Source organism: Mytilus galloprovincialis, chromosome 7 (genome assembly GCF_965363235.1).
Source record: "Mytilus galloprovincialis chromosome 7, xbMytGall1.hap1.1, whole genome shotgun sequence".
Classification (NCBI taxonomy): Eukaryota; Metazoa; Mollusca; class Bivalvia; order Mytilida; family Mytilidae; genus Mytilus; species Mytilus galloprovincialis.
In genome coordinates, this window is record NC_134844.1 from 85,925,749 (window position 1) to 85,943,650 (window position 17,902).

Here is a 17,902-nt window from a genome sequence, read left to right on the forward strand (position 1 = left end):
AACTACCTTAATCAAAAACTTTAACTGAAGAGGGAGTGAAGGACGAATGGACGGACGGACGGACGGACAAACAGACACACATAATGCCCCTCTATCGTAGGGGGCGTAAAAACTATGTTTATTTGGACCGAACTTATTATGACACCGAACAATATTAAAAGCAAATGGTAAATAGCACACAATAAGTCGGGTCTTCTTTATATACTAATACATGTATAGTTCGGAGTCAAACGCGCGAGTGACCCACGACTGTTGTGCACTAGTCGTACGACAGTGGCACGACAGTAGCACGCGTATCTCATGACATGAAAAACTGAAAAATGGCCCCAAAAAACTAACGATCGTCGTACGACTTTCGCATGACTGTTGCAATACCGACTTGTGACAAACACACGACAGTACAATTACATTTTTTTTTATTTGTCGTGTACCCATCTTTGAACCGTCGTGGACATGTTGTAGCTGATGTGACCACTCGAAATATATTTTAACATTTTGCACGACAGTGCCACGACAAAAAAACGTACGATCTGTTGTGACCGGGGCTTAAGAGTTGCCTGATAGGAGCACCATTGTTGTGCGGTTGCATTAGCTTTTTCTTCTTAAGATTTTACATTTGCCATATATCATAAATACTATATTGATTAAAAGGGAATTTCATAAGAGGGTCCATCATCAAGGAATCTGGATTTCAAGTGACATTTTATATCTTGTTTTGCTCGTTATATGTGAAAATGTGATCCATTCATTTACACCCGTGTTGAACTTGAATTTTAAAAAAAAATATATAGAAATTTTATAGTTTAGGTCTCATTGAACATTTTATAACACATTGGAGTAAACCTTTTACTTACTTATTTTGCTGTGAAATCTTTTTCGAAGCACAGAAGCAGATAGTAAAGTGTAGGGCGACATTATAAATCTTTATCAGAATCTTTTTTGGTAATTGTAGGCCGTTAGTTTTGTCGTTTGAATGGTTTAACATTTGTGATTTCGGGGCCTTTTAAAAAATGCGCATGGCCTTAGGTAATTGTTGAAGATGATCTGTTGCTGTTAATTTCTGAGTAATTTGGTCTCTTGCGGAGGAGAGTTTTCTCATCGACAAGCATACCACATCTTCATTTTTATAAATGTAAGCAAACAATTAGTCCCATAACATGTTAAAGGGTTTTTACTTATTCAATAGCCTCGTTACTTTTTATCTTTTGTTAAATATTTAGGGTGTTTTGTCCTTGAAAGAACATGTTGTGTTGATATAAGTTTCTTGGTATTCTTTTTTATTAATTGTTCACAGCTTAACTAGTTTAACTAGACGCGGAGCGATCTACTGTATAACAGCTTATTACATGGTATGCACATCTTATCTAGTGTTGACGACAATTAACATGTAGATGTCTTTACCTTATGTTGTCCTTGAAAGAACATCTTGTGTTGATATATAAAGTTTTTTTGCAGAATCTGTATTTCAATTATTTACAGCTTAACTTGCTTAACTATAGACTCTGAGCTATCTAGAGCTTTAATGTATTCTGTGGATATCTTGTCTAGTGTTGACAACAGCATGTTGATGTCTTTACGTTGTTTTAACTAGTTTAACTAGACTCTGATCTATCTAGAGCTTATTGCATTCTGTGGATATCTTGTCTAGTGTTGACGACAGCATGCTGGTGTCTTTACGTTGTTTTAACTAGTTTAACTAGACTCTGATCTATCTAGAGCTTAATGTATTCTGTGGATATCTTGTCTAGTGTTGACAACAGCATGTTGATGTCTTTACGTTGTTTTAACTAGTTTAACTAGACTCTGAGCTATCTAGAGCTTAATGTATTCTGTGGATATCATGTCTAGTGTTGACGACAGCATGTTGATGTCTTTACGTTGTTTTAACTAGTTTAACTAGACTCTGATCTATCTAGAGCTTATTGCATTCTATGGATATCTTGTCTAGTGTTGACGACAGTATGTTGATGTCTTTACGTTGTTTTAGCTTAACTAGACTCTGAGCTATCTAGAGCTTATGGTATTCTGTGGATATGTTATCAATTCAATTCAATTCAATTCAATTCAAATCTTTATTGCCATAACAACAAGATCATTAATAAACATAATAAAAGTAAATATTTTAAGAGTCCCCTGTCCTCAGTTCAATAGACTGTTTTAAAAAGGATCCTAGCTTATTTACCTGAATGTGTTAAATTGGGTTGAGTATATATGTTATTTTATCTATGTCATTTAAAATTATAAAGTGGATATTCTCATTTATCAAAAAATGAAAATAAACTTTTCTATTATTATGGTTTCTATTACAATATAAAAAGAAATGAATTTCATCTTCAATTTGTTTACAGTTTTTGCATAATCTTTCTTTTCTTGGTATTTTAAGGTATCTTCCCTTTTCTATTAATAAATTATGGTCACTTAATCTAAATTTTGTTATCAGTTTTCTGAATTCAAATTTTGAGCAAGTTAAATATTTTTCTTCTGTATTATCTATTTCTATATGTTTATAAATAGTGAGTTTGCTGTTTTACTTATTATCTGATAGTTTATCATTTACTAGTTTTTCATAAAAATGCTTCAATTTTAATTTTATATGTCTAGTGTTGACGACAGTATGTTGATGTCTTTACGTTGTTTCAACTAGCTTAACAAGACTGAGCTGTCTAGAGCTTATTGCATGGATTAGACATCTTATCTAGTGTTGACGACACTTGTGTACGGATCGATGGTATTTTGCATTTTAAGATGTTGCTGTCGTATTGGTGTATAAACCACATTCCCTCCCCTTCAAATCATAAATCAAAGTTTCGCATGGTGTGTTTACAACTGATCGACTTTATGACAGGCGTTGATGTGTACAGTCCAAAAAATGAAAATAGGTCTCATAAATCAATGAATATAGATGAAAAGCTAAATGCATCATAAAGTTTTCAATAACCGAATATCATAAAGTATATAATGAATAACATATTAAAGATGGCGCGACTCATACAAAGACGAGTTAGGATTTGCGCAGTGCAATTGAAGAAACTGTTGTATAAGGATCTGAGTGGGGTTAATGAAATAGAGAAAAATGGACCACTTCAACAGAAAAATGGACCCCAAAAATAAGGATATAAAAGAATAGGCCAAAATTACAAAATATAGAATATTGGACATGAGTATATTTTGATCATTTTAAGCCCAAATTTACTAATGTTTGAAATTACATCGCACTTAAAGGTAGATGTACTTAATAGTATGCGAGTTAAGATGTTCAGTCACCATCATGCTATTTCTTGTGGAAGAGCACTTCCGGAACACCACATGACTGACTAAACATCGGTTAAAAAATGGCGTGTATAGAAAAGTGAAAAATGTGGTTAAATATACAATGATTTTTGAAATGGTGGTTAAATACCTATAGAATAGAGAAAATTGCAAAAGAAATATGTAAGAATACATAAACATTGATAAATGCCGATTTGTACTCTGATATACTCAGGTTAATTGTTTTGTTAAAATAAAGTGCAGATTAATTGTTGTTTGCTTTCCAGACTAAAGAAATAAACGAGCCATATTCATTCAATTTGGTAGGTAATGTAAAGTCGTACCACCGTAACGGAAGACTGAGAATTGTGTGGTGTCATTGGGAATGTTTTGATGGTGCAAAATGTCTTTTAGTTGCTATAGCAGACCACCCACTGAAACCTCAACAGAAATTTATGATGTGTTTATGCAGATAAATGTGACACTCCTCCATTATTCAAAACACGTTAAACGGTCACATTTCGATTGGACTATGCTGTGTTATACATAATATGCTAGCAGACAACACATTAGCATAGTCAGTTTTTAAAACACCAGAAACAAAAGGCGGCAATAATTCTACACGCCAGTCAATCATCGAGGCTTACACTATCCAAATATAAACGGCCAGCGGCGGATTTAGAGGTTTATTCAGCTCCCCTTTTTGTGGAAAAAAATGGTATATTATATAGGGAATCACTGAAGCATGACTCTTTTAGGTAGTCAGTGGGCCCCCTTATGAAAATTTCTGGATCACTCACTGACGGCAATTTCTCAAAATATCACAAATGTGTATGGTCTTGGAGTATTTATTAATGAAAAGATGCAATATTTGAATAACAAATTATTCGACAATTAAATGTCAATTACTTGTCAACAGAAAGTTACCCTTATGCTGTCTCTTTTTTGTTCAAAATATTGCTTAATCATATACCAGTATATGTATTTAACTCTTCACAAGAGACCAACATAACACAGAAAGTAACAACAATAGGTCATCGTACGGCCTCCAACAATAAGCAAAGCCCATACTATTAAGTACTTTTCCAGTCATTTGAAATAGACTAGTAAAGATAATATATTTTGTGGTGTTTTTGAAGTGATTGATGTATTATTTCCCCATAGAACGTAACATCCACATTTTATATTTTCCCTATAACAACGTAAAAGTAATAAATAAAAGTCAAAATTTCATTGATTTAGTATTATTGACGTATAATTTTCGCTTCCGTGCTTCATAAAAAATGTACTTTGATCAAAGATTTTACATCTAAATGATGAAAAAAAGCATTCAATTCTTAATGAAGTGTATCCATGAATCTTAAGTCATTTTATTATGTGTATTAATTTATCAACGAAAGACAACAATGGAAAGTCCGCACACATTTTATATTCAATACTCTTAGTCTTTCCGCCTTGTTGAATGTTCACAAGTACTAAATGGTCAATAGTTCTACACGACCAATTCTTAATCCTTGGCAAAATTCCTAAAGCAACTTCAATACGTTCTAATTTAAAAGGATTCAAATAATAGTTGAAATTGTCTTCAATACAATTATGGCATACAGGTCAAATTTAAATAGAATTCGACGATTGCTTTCAATAACCTTATACCACACAAACTTAAACAGAAGTCCCTCACAGTTGGGTAGATTTTAACAAGCTGCCCAGTGGATATTTTCAAATTAAAGGATATACAAATATTGTTAATGCGGCCTAGAATACTACATACATTTAACTGTCAGAAAAATACTCGTCCATTTGTACATGGAACTTTGAATCATGGATAATAACGTCCATTACAGCACTGCTAATGGTAAGAAGAATTATAGGATTTTTTAGTTTATATTTATATCATATTTTTCGAAGAAATTCTATTATTTATTTTCCGCAATTTGTCATTTTGGTCAAATTGTCATCTAAATATTGACCAGTATTGTGTTATTTTAGATGGATCTTACAGCTGCATGAATATTATTCAATAACAGCAAATGTTACATATTATGTCATTCTATTACTTTTGCGTTCAAGAGTGTTCTTTAGTTAAGCAGCAGTGTTTCACAAATTATGCAACATTTTAACACATTTTTCATGTAAATAAATACTTTTATTTCAAATGGCGTAGAAAAAAATCGAAATCAATAATCAATAATCAATAATTAATCAAGTGCTATTTATAATTGTTCCATCTGAAAACACATGTTTTCTTTGAATAGCTTTTACATAGTCAAATCTTACAGGATATATTTGTTCGTAAAAAAAAAAATTAAAAGCATGCTGTGATGTAGATTTTAACTTTTCCCCCAAATTCTAATTTTAAAATTATGTAATATTTACAACTTTATATTTTTCACATTCCGGTGACTTAATGCGGATTATATTTTACCTTGCAGCTATTAGTCTAATAGAAAATATACGTACCCGGTATTTTCTAGCTTATTTTTTATATGCTTGAGTAGCGTAACCGCCATTAAATGTTGACTTTTAAAAGAGACTTGTAATAATTATATTTGCATTTAATCACAATTTTTTGGATGACTAAATGTTTTACATTTGACTAGGAGACTGATGTACTCGTAAGCGCATTATTTTATACTTTGTTTATTTTATATTTTAATATTCATTTATTTATATTATTTTATCTTTTAATATTCATTTATTTATCTTATTTTATCTTTTCTTTATTTATTTGTTCATGCTTTAGTTGATAGTGGTGATATTTAACAAAATAAGAAAACAAATAATCTTCTGGTGCAGTGCGCACATCGCGTTTGTCTCCAAAATTTTGGAAAACCAAAATCATAAAAATATATTTGGAATTTGTTATATACAATACAATTGGACGTTATTAATTGGAGATGTCATATACACAATTTGTTTGTGCACATGTACTTTATAATACTTCAACTTTGAAGTACTAATATTGACTGAAATGATATTATGCAGGTTTATTGCCAAAAAATTATTATCAGCACCTAAATTTAACAATGCCGGATTTGTTATATAATATTCAAGTGACAGTTTTATGTGTTTATCACAGTTCAAAAAAACAAAGCAAAAACATTTTGTGCTGGTTCAATAATTCAATGGCACTACTGCCCTTTTAGTAAAATTTCCTTTCAAATTCTACTTTTAATGAAGTTTGCACTACTACAGAATTATAATATACAGATATGGTACTGTTTTAGTATACAAGTAACTATATTACTACAAAAACATATAAAGAAATGGTACTATATAAGAGTAGTACAAATCTAGTACTGTAATCTTATGGTACTAAAACAGTACAGTAGGTTTCACATCAGTGCAACGTTACTCATGTACATTTGAAGTACTAAAGTTGAGGTTTGAGTACTGATAACGTACATGTAGCTGTATTTAGGCAGATAACATAGAGAGAGAAAAAGATTTTTTTTCGCAAGTCATTATACTATAATATAAGTAATTGAACACATCTTCATATTACTTCTACTTATTTTATATAAAAATAAAATTCAGAATGGAAATGGGGAATATGTCAACGAAATAACAACCCCCAACAAAGAGCAAACAACAGACGAAGGCCACCAATGGGTCAATTGTACCATTTTTTTTTTTACACTTATTAACACCTCCCCCTTTCAATCAATTATCCGGGTCTAAATCTGCTAAATACAGTCACCTTTAAATAAAATCTTGAAATATATATATTTCAAACAAAGATTTTGATTGTCCATTCCATAATACAGGGACAGCATAAAAGAAAAAAGAAAAATATCAGGGGGCGAAAGAATGTTTGTAAGAGGCTTCTGTCTCTCACCTATTTTTACCTGCCGTAGGCGTTTCGAGCTCGACTGGAGTTTAAAATACCTGATCTTACTTACAATCAATAGAATTTCACTTTTTTAAATAGTACTTTAATAATTCAACTGTAAAATATTTTCTGTTTGATAAATTCAAATGATATTTTTCACAGGTTTAATTGTATAGGAGTAAAATAAATGTACAAACACTGGCTGTTTACATTGTAATTTTAATAGCAATAAGTTTTCGACATGTTGTTTCTTCGGATTAGAGATTTATAAATTTTAAACATTTAGGCTGCCGTGAATTAATTTTATGTTTCCCACCCGTTGCAAAAGGTAACGTCACTATTTACGATATAATGAACCGGCGAACATTTTGAGGTCCTTTTATTGGACTAGGTTTCCATTTTCACTGAAAATATTAAGGGATTTGATACTTTAATAATCTTTTTTTTTTTTGGTGGGGGGGGAGGTTTAGAATTAGCTTTTCATTTTCATCTGTTACTACAAAACCATATTCATTTTCAAAATCATCCTGATCCCTCCCCCATCCCTAGAAAATTAAATGGACAAATTCCAAATTATTATTGCATGTCACACCATATCTTCATTGTAATTTTGGATTGCAACTTTTGCATAGGTACTATTTCTGTACTAAAAATCTGTAGTACTGTAAATCTACTTTTGATATTCAGTACTATTTTTTTACTTTAAAATTATTGTAATATTTAGGTACCTGTTTTTTTATAGTACTTAATTTTTACTTGAAATTTAGGTGCTACAGATTTTTGGTTACAACCGTTACATTTTCAGCATTTTGAAAGTTTTTTCTATTTCAAATCTCTTTAAATTGTGATTTTCAAACATGGAATATTGTATTATTTCTGTACCAAAATATTTAGTACAAATCAAGTACTGTAAAATACAAGTACCTAAATATTACAATAATTTTAAAGTAAAGAAATAGTACTAAATATTAAAAGTAAATTTCCAGTACCAGATATTTTTAGTACAGAAATAGTACCTATGCAAAAGTAGCTGTGTACTCTTGAAAATAGGCTACAGACAATTAAAATACATAAAAGTCTCTTCTTTTTCCTTAAAAAGACAAAAAAATCACTAAATGCATTCATAACATTGTCCTCTTTCAATTACGCTGAATATACATGTAATGGTTGCATTTGGACGTTTATCGAACATAAATTAATTTATCCATTTTTGCTACTTTACAAATACTCTCTTTTACCCTAGAAGACGCCACGAAAGAGCATATACTTAATTGGCAATGGAATTTTTGTCGACATAATTTGAATTGTTTGAAAGAATTTGCGAAGAGAATTCTTTTAGTTTAATAATCTTTATTGTCATATAAACAAATTAAAAACATGTTTGTGACGAAACGGTGGCCTATTTTTAACTTGACATTAATTCCACAAGGTGCGTTCTATTATTACATAATTGAAAACTGTGAAAAGGTAGAAATTTATCCTTCAAGAGCACTAATCTCAGATCTAAGGAGAATTAAAATCTATTGAAGGGTTTTAACACAATAAATCCAAGTAATAAGATTTTCTCTCATAAGTGGCTCAGAATATATTATAAAAAATGTACACGATTGACGAAATTGATTGTTTTGTAAACATTCTTACACGTGTTTCTGGACCTCGCCAAGGCCAGGTTGGGCTTTAAGGAGGGTAGTAAAGGGTTATTTTCGTGCAACGTGGTTTTTCAATTTTAATTCACGTGCGGCCGTAAAAATGGTTCGTTATTCACCGTGTTTCTTGAAATCGGTAAAAAAATCAACGTGCAAGACATTTTTAATTGTTCGTTATTTTTAAAATGGCATTTTAATTCGCGTTCTTCCGTGCAGATACCCCCCTTTTTTACGCCCCCTCTTTAGAATCATCCGTATCAATCAAATTAAAACTAAATTCTAAAATTGCTCTTGTTCTGAAATGTCGCGTGCATCAAACACAGGAGCAATTTAAGGATTTTATTTGAATCAGATTTTCCTTCTCTTTCATGTAAGGTTTTAAGTTGGCCACTGACAACAGATTACTACGGTTTTGTTTTGGATTAGATAAAGTATATTTTGTTGAAGTCCAGCAGCCGGTAATTCAAACATTTAGAAAAACACGAATAATTCAGTTTAAAAATAAACGAAGATGATAGCAACTGATATAACAAATGTAACTTAAGATACATATCATAGCTTATCTTTTTTTAATTTTGTTTGTAATGGTCATTCTAAAGTATTATTATATAAATACAGGAAAAGGCAATCTAAAACTTGTTATTTTAGTTTAAATTTGTTAATGGGGAGGCGTGGGAGCGGTGGAAATTGTGGGGGTGGGGTTAGTTTGCTTTTGTAGTTTTTGTTCGTTTCCCCCCTCAATATCTCTATTTAACCCAATTTAATTTATTTTATAAAGCATTATTTAAAAAGAATTCAGGACGGTTTTTATCAGTTTCATTACGTAAGCGTAATACAAACTTCTCTTATTATTTTTAGATTTGAGAACTTGAAAAGAAATTGTAATTGAGGTTAAGCTTATATCATTACTACATGTATTATTGAAATTGGTCACTCAATTAAACCATTTAGCTGTGAAATTAAAATTCAGTAGCTTTATATCGGTGTTTGACTGCTCTATTCACAGCAATTGTCGTTCGTGTTTGTCAACCGCATATTTAACCCAGAAGTTTGAGAGTATTATATCGGTTAAATCGCCGGTAATCCGAATAATCCCGACATGCAATTCCCCTTTATACGGAACCTACAAAATATACCTTCAAGGGTCGGGATAGGGTCTTCAGAATATATCTAGAGGATTATGGCCAAAAAGTGCAGAATTTAGGGCAAAAATAACAAATAAAGCATAGGGACAAAAAAAGGGCATTGGGTGCTTAATTATAAAGAATAGAGAATAATGGACAAAATATTTAAGGACAGAAAAAACTGTAAAAAATGAAGGACCTAAACCCATTCAGACCCTCGACTTTTTGGCGTATTGTTTATTTAGTCAAGTCTGGACATGCATGAAATATTTGCCACTGGAGTAGAATAAATTACAATATTCAACCAATCAATCAACCAAATGTTGATGCAGCCAGTTAAAGACATGTTTTTGTTTTTAAATGTAAATTTGTACTTCTTCGAGAAATTAGAAACTTAAGCATGTACGTATATACGTCATTTTTCTTGTTTCTTTCACATATACGTACATTAAGTTCGGGATCTTTTATAGCTTACTATCGGTATCGGTAGTACTGTGACCTTCATTTTTTAATTTCTATTTTGAACTGTGATGGTGAGTTGTCTCATTGGCAAGCTTAACACATCTTATTTGTGAAGGGAATACATTTAACGCTTTATATATAGTAGAAAGACACTGGTCTACCTTTTATGTTGTCGTCTAGATGTATTTTGGTTATTTTTGTCGTTCAGTTCGTGTCATATTGACACAAACGCCACGTCTGCTTTTATTCTTTATTAACAAAATTTCCTTCTTTTTCAGGAAGGAAAAGGGGGTCTACTTGGACACATTAACAGTAACAGTAACTTTTAAATCATCTTTTCCATTAAATTATAACTGCAGGAAACATATTAGCATTATTTCCTTATTCGCCCAAGGAAAACTTTGACTTTGATAATAATTTTCTCAAACTGTTCTTTTAAGTATGAACGAAGTCTTCTTGGTCACATGAGAAATATTATCGTTAGGACAGCGAGGAATTAAGGACAAAGAAAAAAAGCATTCAAAAATCAAATTCACCAAGCTTTAATCTTATGTAAGATCTTATATTTTTGTCATTTAGAAAATTCGGTACTGGTTGAAGATCTTGTTAGTGTGTAGTCACTGTTAAATTTATTCATAACTTTTTGTATATTTTGGAGACGATTTAAAGTTTGGTTTTATATAGCTTATTGTTTAAAACCCTTATATTCACCTCTAGATGTCGTTATGATTTAACTGTGGGATTTGAATTGTTGTATCATAAACGTTAATTCAACTTGCATCTCTTTTTATTCATAAGCATTATAAATGACATATCATATCTTGAGCACGCTTACTGCTAAAATCTTTATTTTCAAAAATAAAGTTTTTCCGAAAGATATCTAAAAGATGCTTACCATTGAAATATTGAATTTCATCAGTGAATTCTTTTCCGGTATGCATCTATAAAAGGATGACGTCAGCCCAAATTTTCAAAAATTGCGAATGGAAATGGGGAATGTGTCAAAGAGACAACAATCCGACCATAGAACAGACAACAGCAATGAATTCTTTACCCTATAAAATCCAAGCTTTTTGAAGTCCATATGCTTTTTTTAATTATTAGATTTAACTAAATCTTTATTGCAAAATTACACCCATATGGGTCAAGCAATACAAACAAACAATTATACATTTTGAATACAATGCAATACAATACAATGAAATAAAATACAATATAAAAGTTCAAATTATAAATTGATGTATAAAACACAATCATGAGCTTGTCTGACATGGGTCTGACCCCCCTCAGTTCCAAAGACTGCTCAATGAAGACTCCAATATGACAAACAAGTTCAGGGATGGGGTTTTGAATGTGTTTTAGTTTAAATGCATCAAGATGTTGAAATAATGGTACATAGTCTTTTAGATATGCAAAAAAATTAGAACGCAATGATATGTTAATGTCACAATACAACAAGAAATGAAATTCGTTATCTAGGACTCCACATTGTTTACATAATCTTTGTGATCTTGAAATGTTTCTGTACCTTCTAAATTTTAACTAGTATCAATAGAAAAACCTAGCAAAAATATGGTGGAAGTTGATAAAATTTTCTCCGGATTATTTGAATGCAATGTATGGACAGAGAGATATGAATCTGTATCAAATATGCAGAAGAAATAATGAAAATTGAACATACTTTTGTATTTTTGAGATATGCATTTTTTTTTAATGCATTAACAAATAAGTTTAAAGTAAGAAGCGTTACATAATTTTAACCAATGAAATTTCTTTATTTTACAGGCGACACAGAAAACAGTTTTTATGTAGATACAGGATTTGCATATTTTGAAAAAGAGGTTAACGGTAACATGTCCGATAGCAGTCACCTAGACTTTGAAGCTGAAACATCGCCAATACAAAACGGCGATATCGATCATTTGGAACTCAATGGCGAACAGACAGAATCGGTAAAACGCATGACAGTCGATTCAACTGATCCAATGGCACCATACGAAAGAATTATATCAGAACCAGTGCCATTAGATAGAGTCATGACACAAGACATTGTTGAAAAAAGAGTAATCAAACAAGCACCGGCAGAGCGGATCGTGACACGACCGGTTGAGTATGTACGGGAAAGGCCTGTTGAGTATGTAAGGGAGAGACCTGTTCAGTATGTCACAAAAAGGCCCGTTGAAGTTGTGAGAGAACAACGAGTTGAAGTAGTTCCACAACAAATCCAAAGAGTTATCCGACCTGCACCGACCGTAAGAAGAGTGGTGCAACAACCAGTTGAGAGAGTCGTGCAGACGCAACCAGTTCGAGTAATAAGAAAACCGGCACCAGTTGAACGAGTTGTTCAAAGAGTAGTCGAACCTGTACCAGTTGAACGAGTTGTTCAAAGAGTTGTCGAACCTGCACCAGTTGAACGAGTTGTTCAAAGAGTGGTCGAACCTGCACCAGTTGAACGAGTTGTTCAAAGAGTAGTCGAACCTGCACAAGTCGAGAGGTATGTTCAAAGAGTTGTAGAACCTGCACCAGTTCAAAGGGTTATCACAAGATCTAGACCAACTGAGAGGATTGTTACTGCCCCAGTAGAAAGAGTTGTGACGCGGGCACGGTCTGTGGGCAGAGTAGTACGATCTGAAGAGAGAAGATATACCACGGCAAGACCTGTAGAATCCGTTATAACTACATCAAGACCAGTAGAAACTGTTGTGACCAGAACGCGGCCAGCCGCATCAATCGTTACTACACCAAGATCTGTAGAGACATACGTAACCAGACCGGCGGCAAGCTCTACTATTGTCAGGATGAGTAGAGAAAGACCGGGATCCGCTAGAACTGTACGATCCAGTATTTACTCGACTCGTTCATCATATGGCGATGTCGTTTTTTAGTGAATAATTTTGAAATAGAATTAAGATATAAAAGATAAAATTTGGGATTAGTGAATATTGGTCGAATGGAATATTGCTTGCTCAATCATCTGTATATTGTTACACCGCGGATTTATAAATGTTTGTATGTGATGTGGTGTAATTAATATTTACAAATGCCATAATATTCTTAAAGTATTTAGCAAGGACACTGTAGTTAATTATATATAGATATTTAGAATATTTAGAGTTTAACAAATTGCCGCTGAAGCAGAGTTTTGTCTTGTTGAAACCGGAAATAACTAGTTCTACTTATTTCAAAAGAACGAATGGTTTTCGTACTGACATGACATGGTGGATATTTCATATGTGCTCAGCGTATCAATATTTTATTGTATTACAGACTAATAATACTCGTACATTTATACTGTAACATACATTATAGTTATCCTGTTATGGTAATATTAAAGTTTATCATATTGTTATTGGTGCTATTGAAATATGTTCAATCACGCTTTTTCGAAAAAACAAATACAAAGGAAAATGGTATCTATCCCTCACACAAAAGCTATTGAGATAAGTTCACTCACGCTTTTTTGAAAAGCAAATACAAATGATAATTGATATCAATTTCTGACACAAAATAAGTTCATGAACAGAAAAAAACAAAATAACAAATGAACAGCGCATTAATTGCTGTTCTTCATCTTAAAGTCACAGTGAGACACCCAACAAGGAGTAAAAGAAACTCATTTCATTGCAAATTAAGGACACCCTCTTCCGTTTTCAAAATGATTCGACGGAGTCGAATTAAAGCTTGGCATGTAATATATACACTTGTTTATATTTTAAGATGTTTCTTATTAGCGACATTAATTGCCAAAATATGTCTAACACGGTCGCTGGTTGAAGGCTTTTTGTTGAAGTTCGAATACTGACAACTATTAAGTTACCTTTTTTAGTTTTTCGTTTTTCGTTTTCGCTGCTTCATTGCTGATTGGTTGTTTAATTGCCTGTATTCCTCTATGAACCTTCCGAGATAATTATGTCATCCTAATGCAGGAAGAGAAACAGTTAATACAAAAGGTAGGTTCTGTAAACGGGCGACAGGGATAAAGTTGGAACATTTGGACTGTCACTGCAAAACAATAGTATGTTGGTTGTGGGCATGCACATTTTACTTTGCAACAGGCCAACAGTGAACCACTCAAAGAGTACTTGCAAAGGATCTTTAACGTACAGAGAGCGATGCACTAACAATATGTGGCATCAGATATAACGTATGTGTTCCTTTGGAATTTCAACCAAAGACGAAGAACTGGATCTTCCATCACTGTATTGGATACCTGAACTACATAAGTGTCCTTACAAACAACGGTATATTGCTGGGTCTTCCATGTGCTCCACGAAACCTCTTTCTAAATTATTAACATCTATTTTATCAACAATCAAAGACGGGCTTCAAAGTTATTGTGAAACTGCCTATTCTAGAGGGGGCGTGAATCAGATGTGGATACATAAAAATTCCAAAGATCTTTAAGAGTACATACAATCTAACTCTCTTTCATCTTGTAACAGTATCAAATCATTTGACTTTTCTACCCTTTACACTAGTATTCCACATTCCAAACTAAGAGACAAATTGAAAGAGTTGGTATTGCTTTGCTTCATTAAAAAGAATGGCCAACGTAGATACAAGTATCTTGTCTTAGGGAGGGATAAATCCTACTTCGTAAAGGATCACTCTGATTCAAACAAAAAATTCTCTGAATCTGATATTATCAAGATGCTTGATTTCCTGATTGACAATATATTTGTTACGTTCGGAGGACGTGTTTTTCAACAGACTGTCGGCATTCTAATGGGAACAAACTGTGCCGCTCTACTTGCCGACTTGTTTCTTTATTATTATGAGACTTACTTCATGCAGGAACTTCTTAGGACAAAAGATAAGAAGTTAGCAATATCCTTTAACTCTACTTTCCGCTATATAGATGATGTTCTTTCACTAAATAATTCAAAATTTGGTGACTATGTGGAACGCATCTATCCCATCGAGCTAGAGATAAAGGATACTACAGATACAGTTAGGTCGGCCTCATATCTTGACTTACATCTAGAAATTGACAATGAGGGTCGGTTGAAAACAAAACTTTACGACAAGAGAGATGATTTCAGCTTTCCAATTGTGAACTTTCCATTTCTAAGTAGCAACATTCCAGCAGCACCTGCATACGGGGTATACATCTCCCAATTGATACGATATTCCCGTGCTTGCATTTCCTATCATGATTTTCTTGATAGAGGGTTGCTGCTCACAAGGAAGCTATTAAACCAAGAGTTCCAAATGCTGAAGTTGAAATCATCCCTTCGTAAATTTTACGGACGCCATCACGAGTTGGTTAACCGTTAAGGAATAACCGTTTTACAAATGATATCGGATATGTTCCTTACGTCGTAACTACAATCCCCTTCCCGTTCATGAATGTGACCTACCGAATTAGACTATTTACCGGATTTGTTATCACATAAGCAACACGACGGGTGCCACATGTGGAGCAGGATCTGCTTACCCTTCCGGAGAACCTGAGATCACCCCTAGTTTTTTGGTGGGGTTCGTGTTGTTTATTCTAGTTTTCTATGTTATGTCATGTGTGCTGTTGTTTGTTTGTCTTTTTCATTTTTAGCCATGGCGTTGTCAGTTTGTTTTAGATTTATGAGTTTGACTGTCCCTTTGGTATCTTTCGTCCCTCTTTTACATATGATACAAGAATATAAGAATATGATATACATTGTACAGAGACATATATGTAAAATAAAACATTGAGAAGTAGACGAGAGGATGAATATAAATTTATCCACAGGTCAAATTACATGTGATCAACATTGCAAATGACTCAATAAGTTGGTCCTTATATTACATTTGACCTTTACTACACTAAAATTACATAGAGAAAAATCTGCACGTTTCTGTAATTTCAAACTCTGCATTACAACACCAAAATCAGTGAAGATAAATAAAGTTCCACAATGGCATGTATGTTCAAACATTTGTATATTGTATTATGTATATCGATTGTTTTCTGCTCTTTGGTCGGGTTGTTGTCTTTTTGGCATATTTCCCATTTCTATTCACAATTTTCTAATATAACCTCTTTGAAAATCTTGAATGAATAAATCAGAATTGACATTCATCTGGTCAGTTTTAACACAACTGCGTATCTGATCCAAAATAAACCATTTTAGGTAAAAGGCTTTTCTCTTTTAATTTGAGGTCAGTTTTACAAAGGGTGCATGGGTACAAAAATCACTCACAAGGAGAAGTTACAATTTACAAAAAAATATCTTAAAAGGAGTAGGATAATTGTGGTCTGAGGCCAGAAACACGAACATAATTGAATTTAACAGAAAGGAACAAAATATCAGACTTTGGAAAAAGGGAGAGGGCTTTTGATACCTTTTATGAAATACATAATATTTTTTACAAAAAATCATTCTACAATAGTTCATAAGCTGTATATGCCCTCGATTTCGCGGGTGTGTTCTAGTGATAGTTTAACTCTCCAAACTTTGCCGAAGAATGAGTTTACGATCTTTGACCCTTGCTTGGCAGTTAAACCATGTGTATACATCATGTGTTGTCAATTATCGGTATCAATGCATATTCATAAAAGTAATGTTTCCGCCCACATTGCACTTCATGTAATATTTGCAAATATTATAAAGCGATTGAAAAAATCACATTTTCGTAATCTTTACAAGTACAACTCAATGATTTCCGCAAAACAGAAAAAAATAATTTGATAATTATCGTGATAAATTCGTCATATTATATGAAAAAAGTGCATCCTTGTTTAACTGGTGGTTAAAAGTACATAATTTCTTTAATTTCCACGACTGAGAGCATTTACCAGATGTCTTGAAGACTATATGTAACATAAGTAGCGTCAAAAATAGTTTAATTAACACATCATCAAATCAATGTATCAATATGTGTCCGCCATTTCTGGACAACACATAATATATTCACTGAAAATTTTTGACTCGTGACGTTACTAGACAAAGTGCATTTGAGGAAAAGAAATCGTTCGACCAGTCGTTTCGTTAGTCTGGCCAACTGAATGAACGCGAATGGGATGAACGAAATTGTCGAATACAATTTAGATCGATTTATTTAATTACATGCAAAAATCGAATACACCTATATATACAAAAAAAAAAAACAGGTCAATTCTATATACAAAAATTTGCTTACCATGGGTCTGTTTGAACTGTATACTAATCAAGAGCAGGACAACCTTATGAAACCTCTAAAGATAAGTTAGTTGACGTCATCGGGTGGCGAGTGCAAACGTGTCATCTCCGTCAAAATGACTGCCCGGTACAACTAATCTACCGTAAATAAGTTAATACAAAACGGAAGATGTGGTATGATTGCCAATGAGATGATTCTCCACAAGAGACCAAATGACACAGACATATACAACAGTAAGTACGGCCTTCAACAATGAGGAAAGCCTATACCGGCATATTTAATTATAAAAGGCCCCGAAATGACGAGAAAACTAACGACCTTATTTATGTAAGCATGTTTCAAATAAATATAACAATGCTGTTATGTTGCTTATCGTCTTCCTACCATTTGTTTATATGAAGTTTTACATGGGTGCCGCTAGGTCGGGAAAACTATTATGTACTGGCATGAAATTACGGATACAGTGTAAC

At 32.8% G+C, this 17,902-nt stretch overlaps 1 protein-coding gene across 1 annotated transcript; it reads left to right on the forward strand.

Moving 5' to 3' along the window:
• Positions 1-4,865: 4,865 nt before the first annotated feature.
• Positions 4,866-13,662, forward strand: LOC143083907 (uncharacterized). The gene is made up of 2 exons (XM_076260303.1): positions 4,866-5,104; positions 12,099-13,662. Exons 1-2 carry the CDS (start codon positions 5,071-5,073, stop codon positions 13,196-13,198), a joined length of 1,134 nt encoding a protein of 377 aa, XP_076116418.1. The 5' UTR covers positions 4,866-5,070; the 3' UTR covers positions 13,199-13,662.
• The last annotated feature ends 4,240 nt before the right edge of the window (positions 13,663-17,902 follow it).

Bases quoted from the DNA above. Each gene is read 5' to 3' on its own strand.
- LOC143083907 (XM_076260303.1), top strand. From the start codon at position 5,071: ATGGATAATAACGTCCATTACAGCACTGCTAATG. The intron at 5,105-12,098 runs GTAAGAAGAATT...TTTATTTTACAG, and splicing joins CCATTACAGCACTGCTAATG to GCGACACAGAAAACAGTTTT.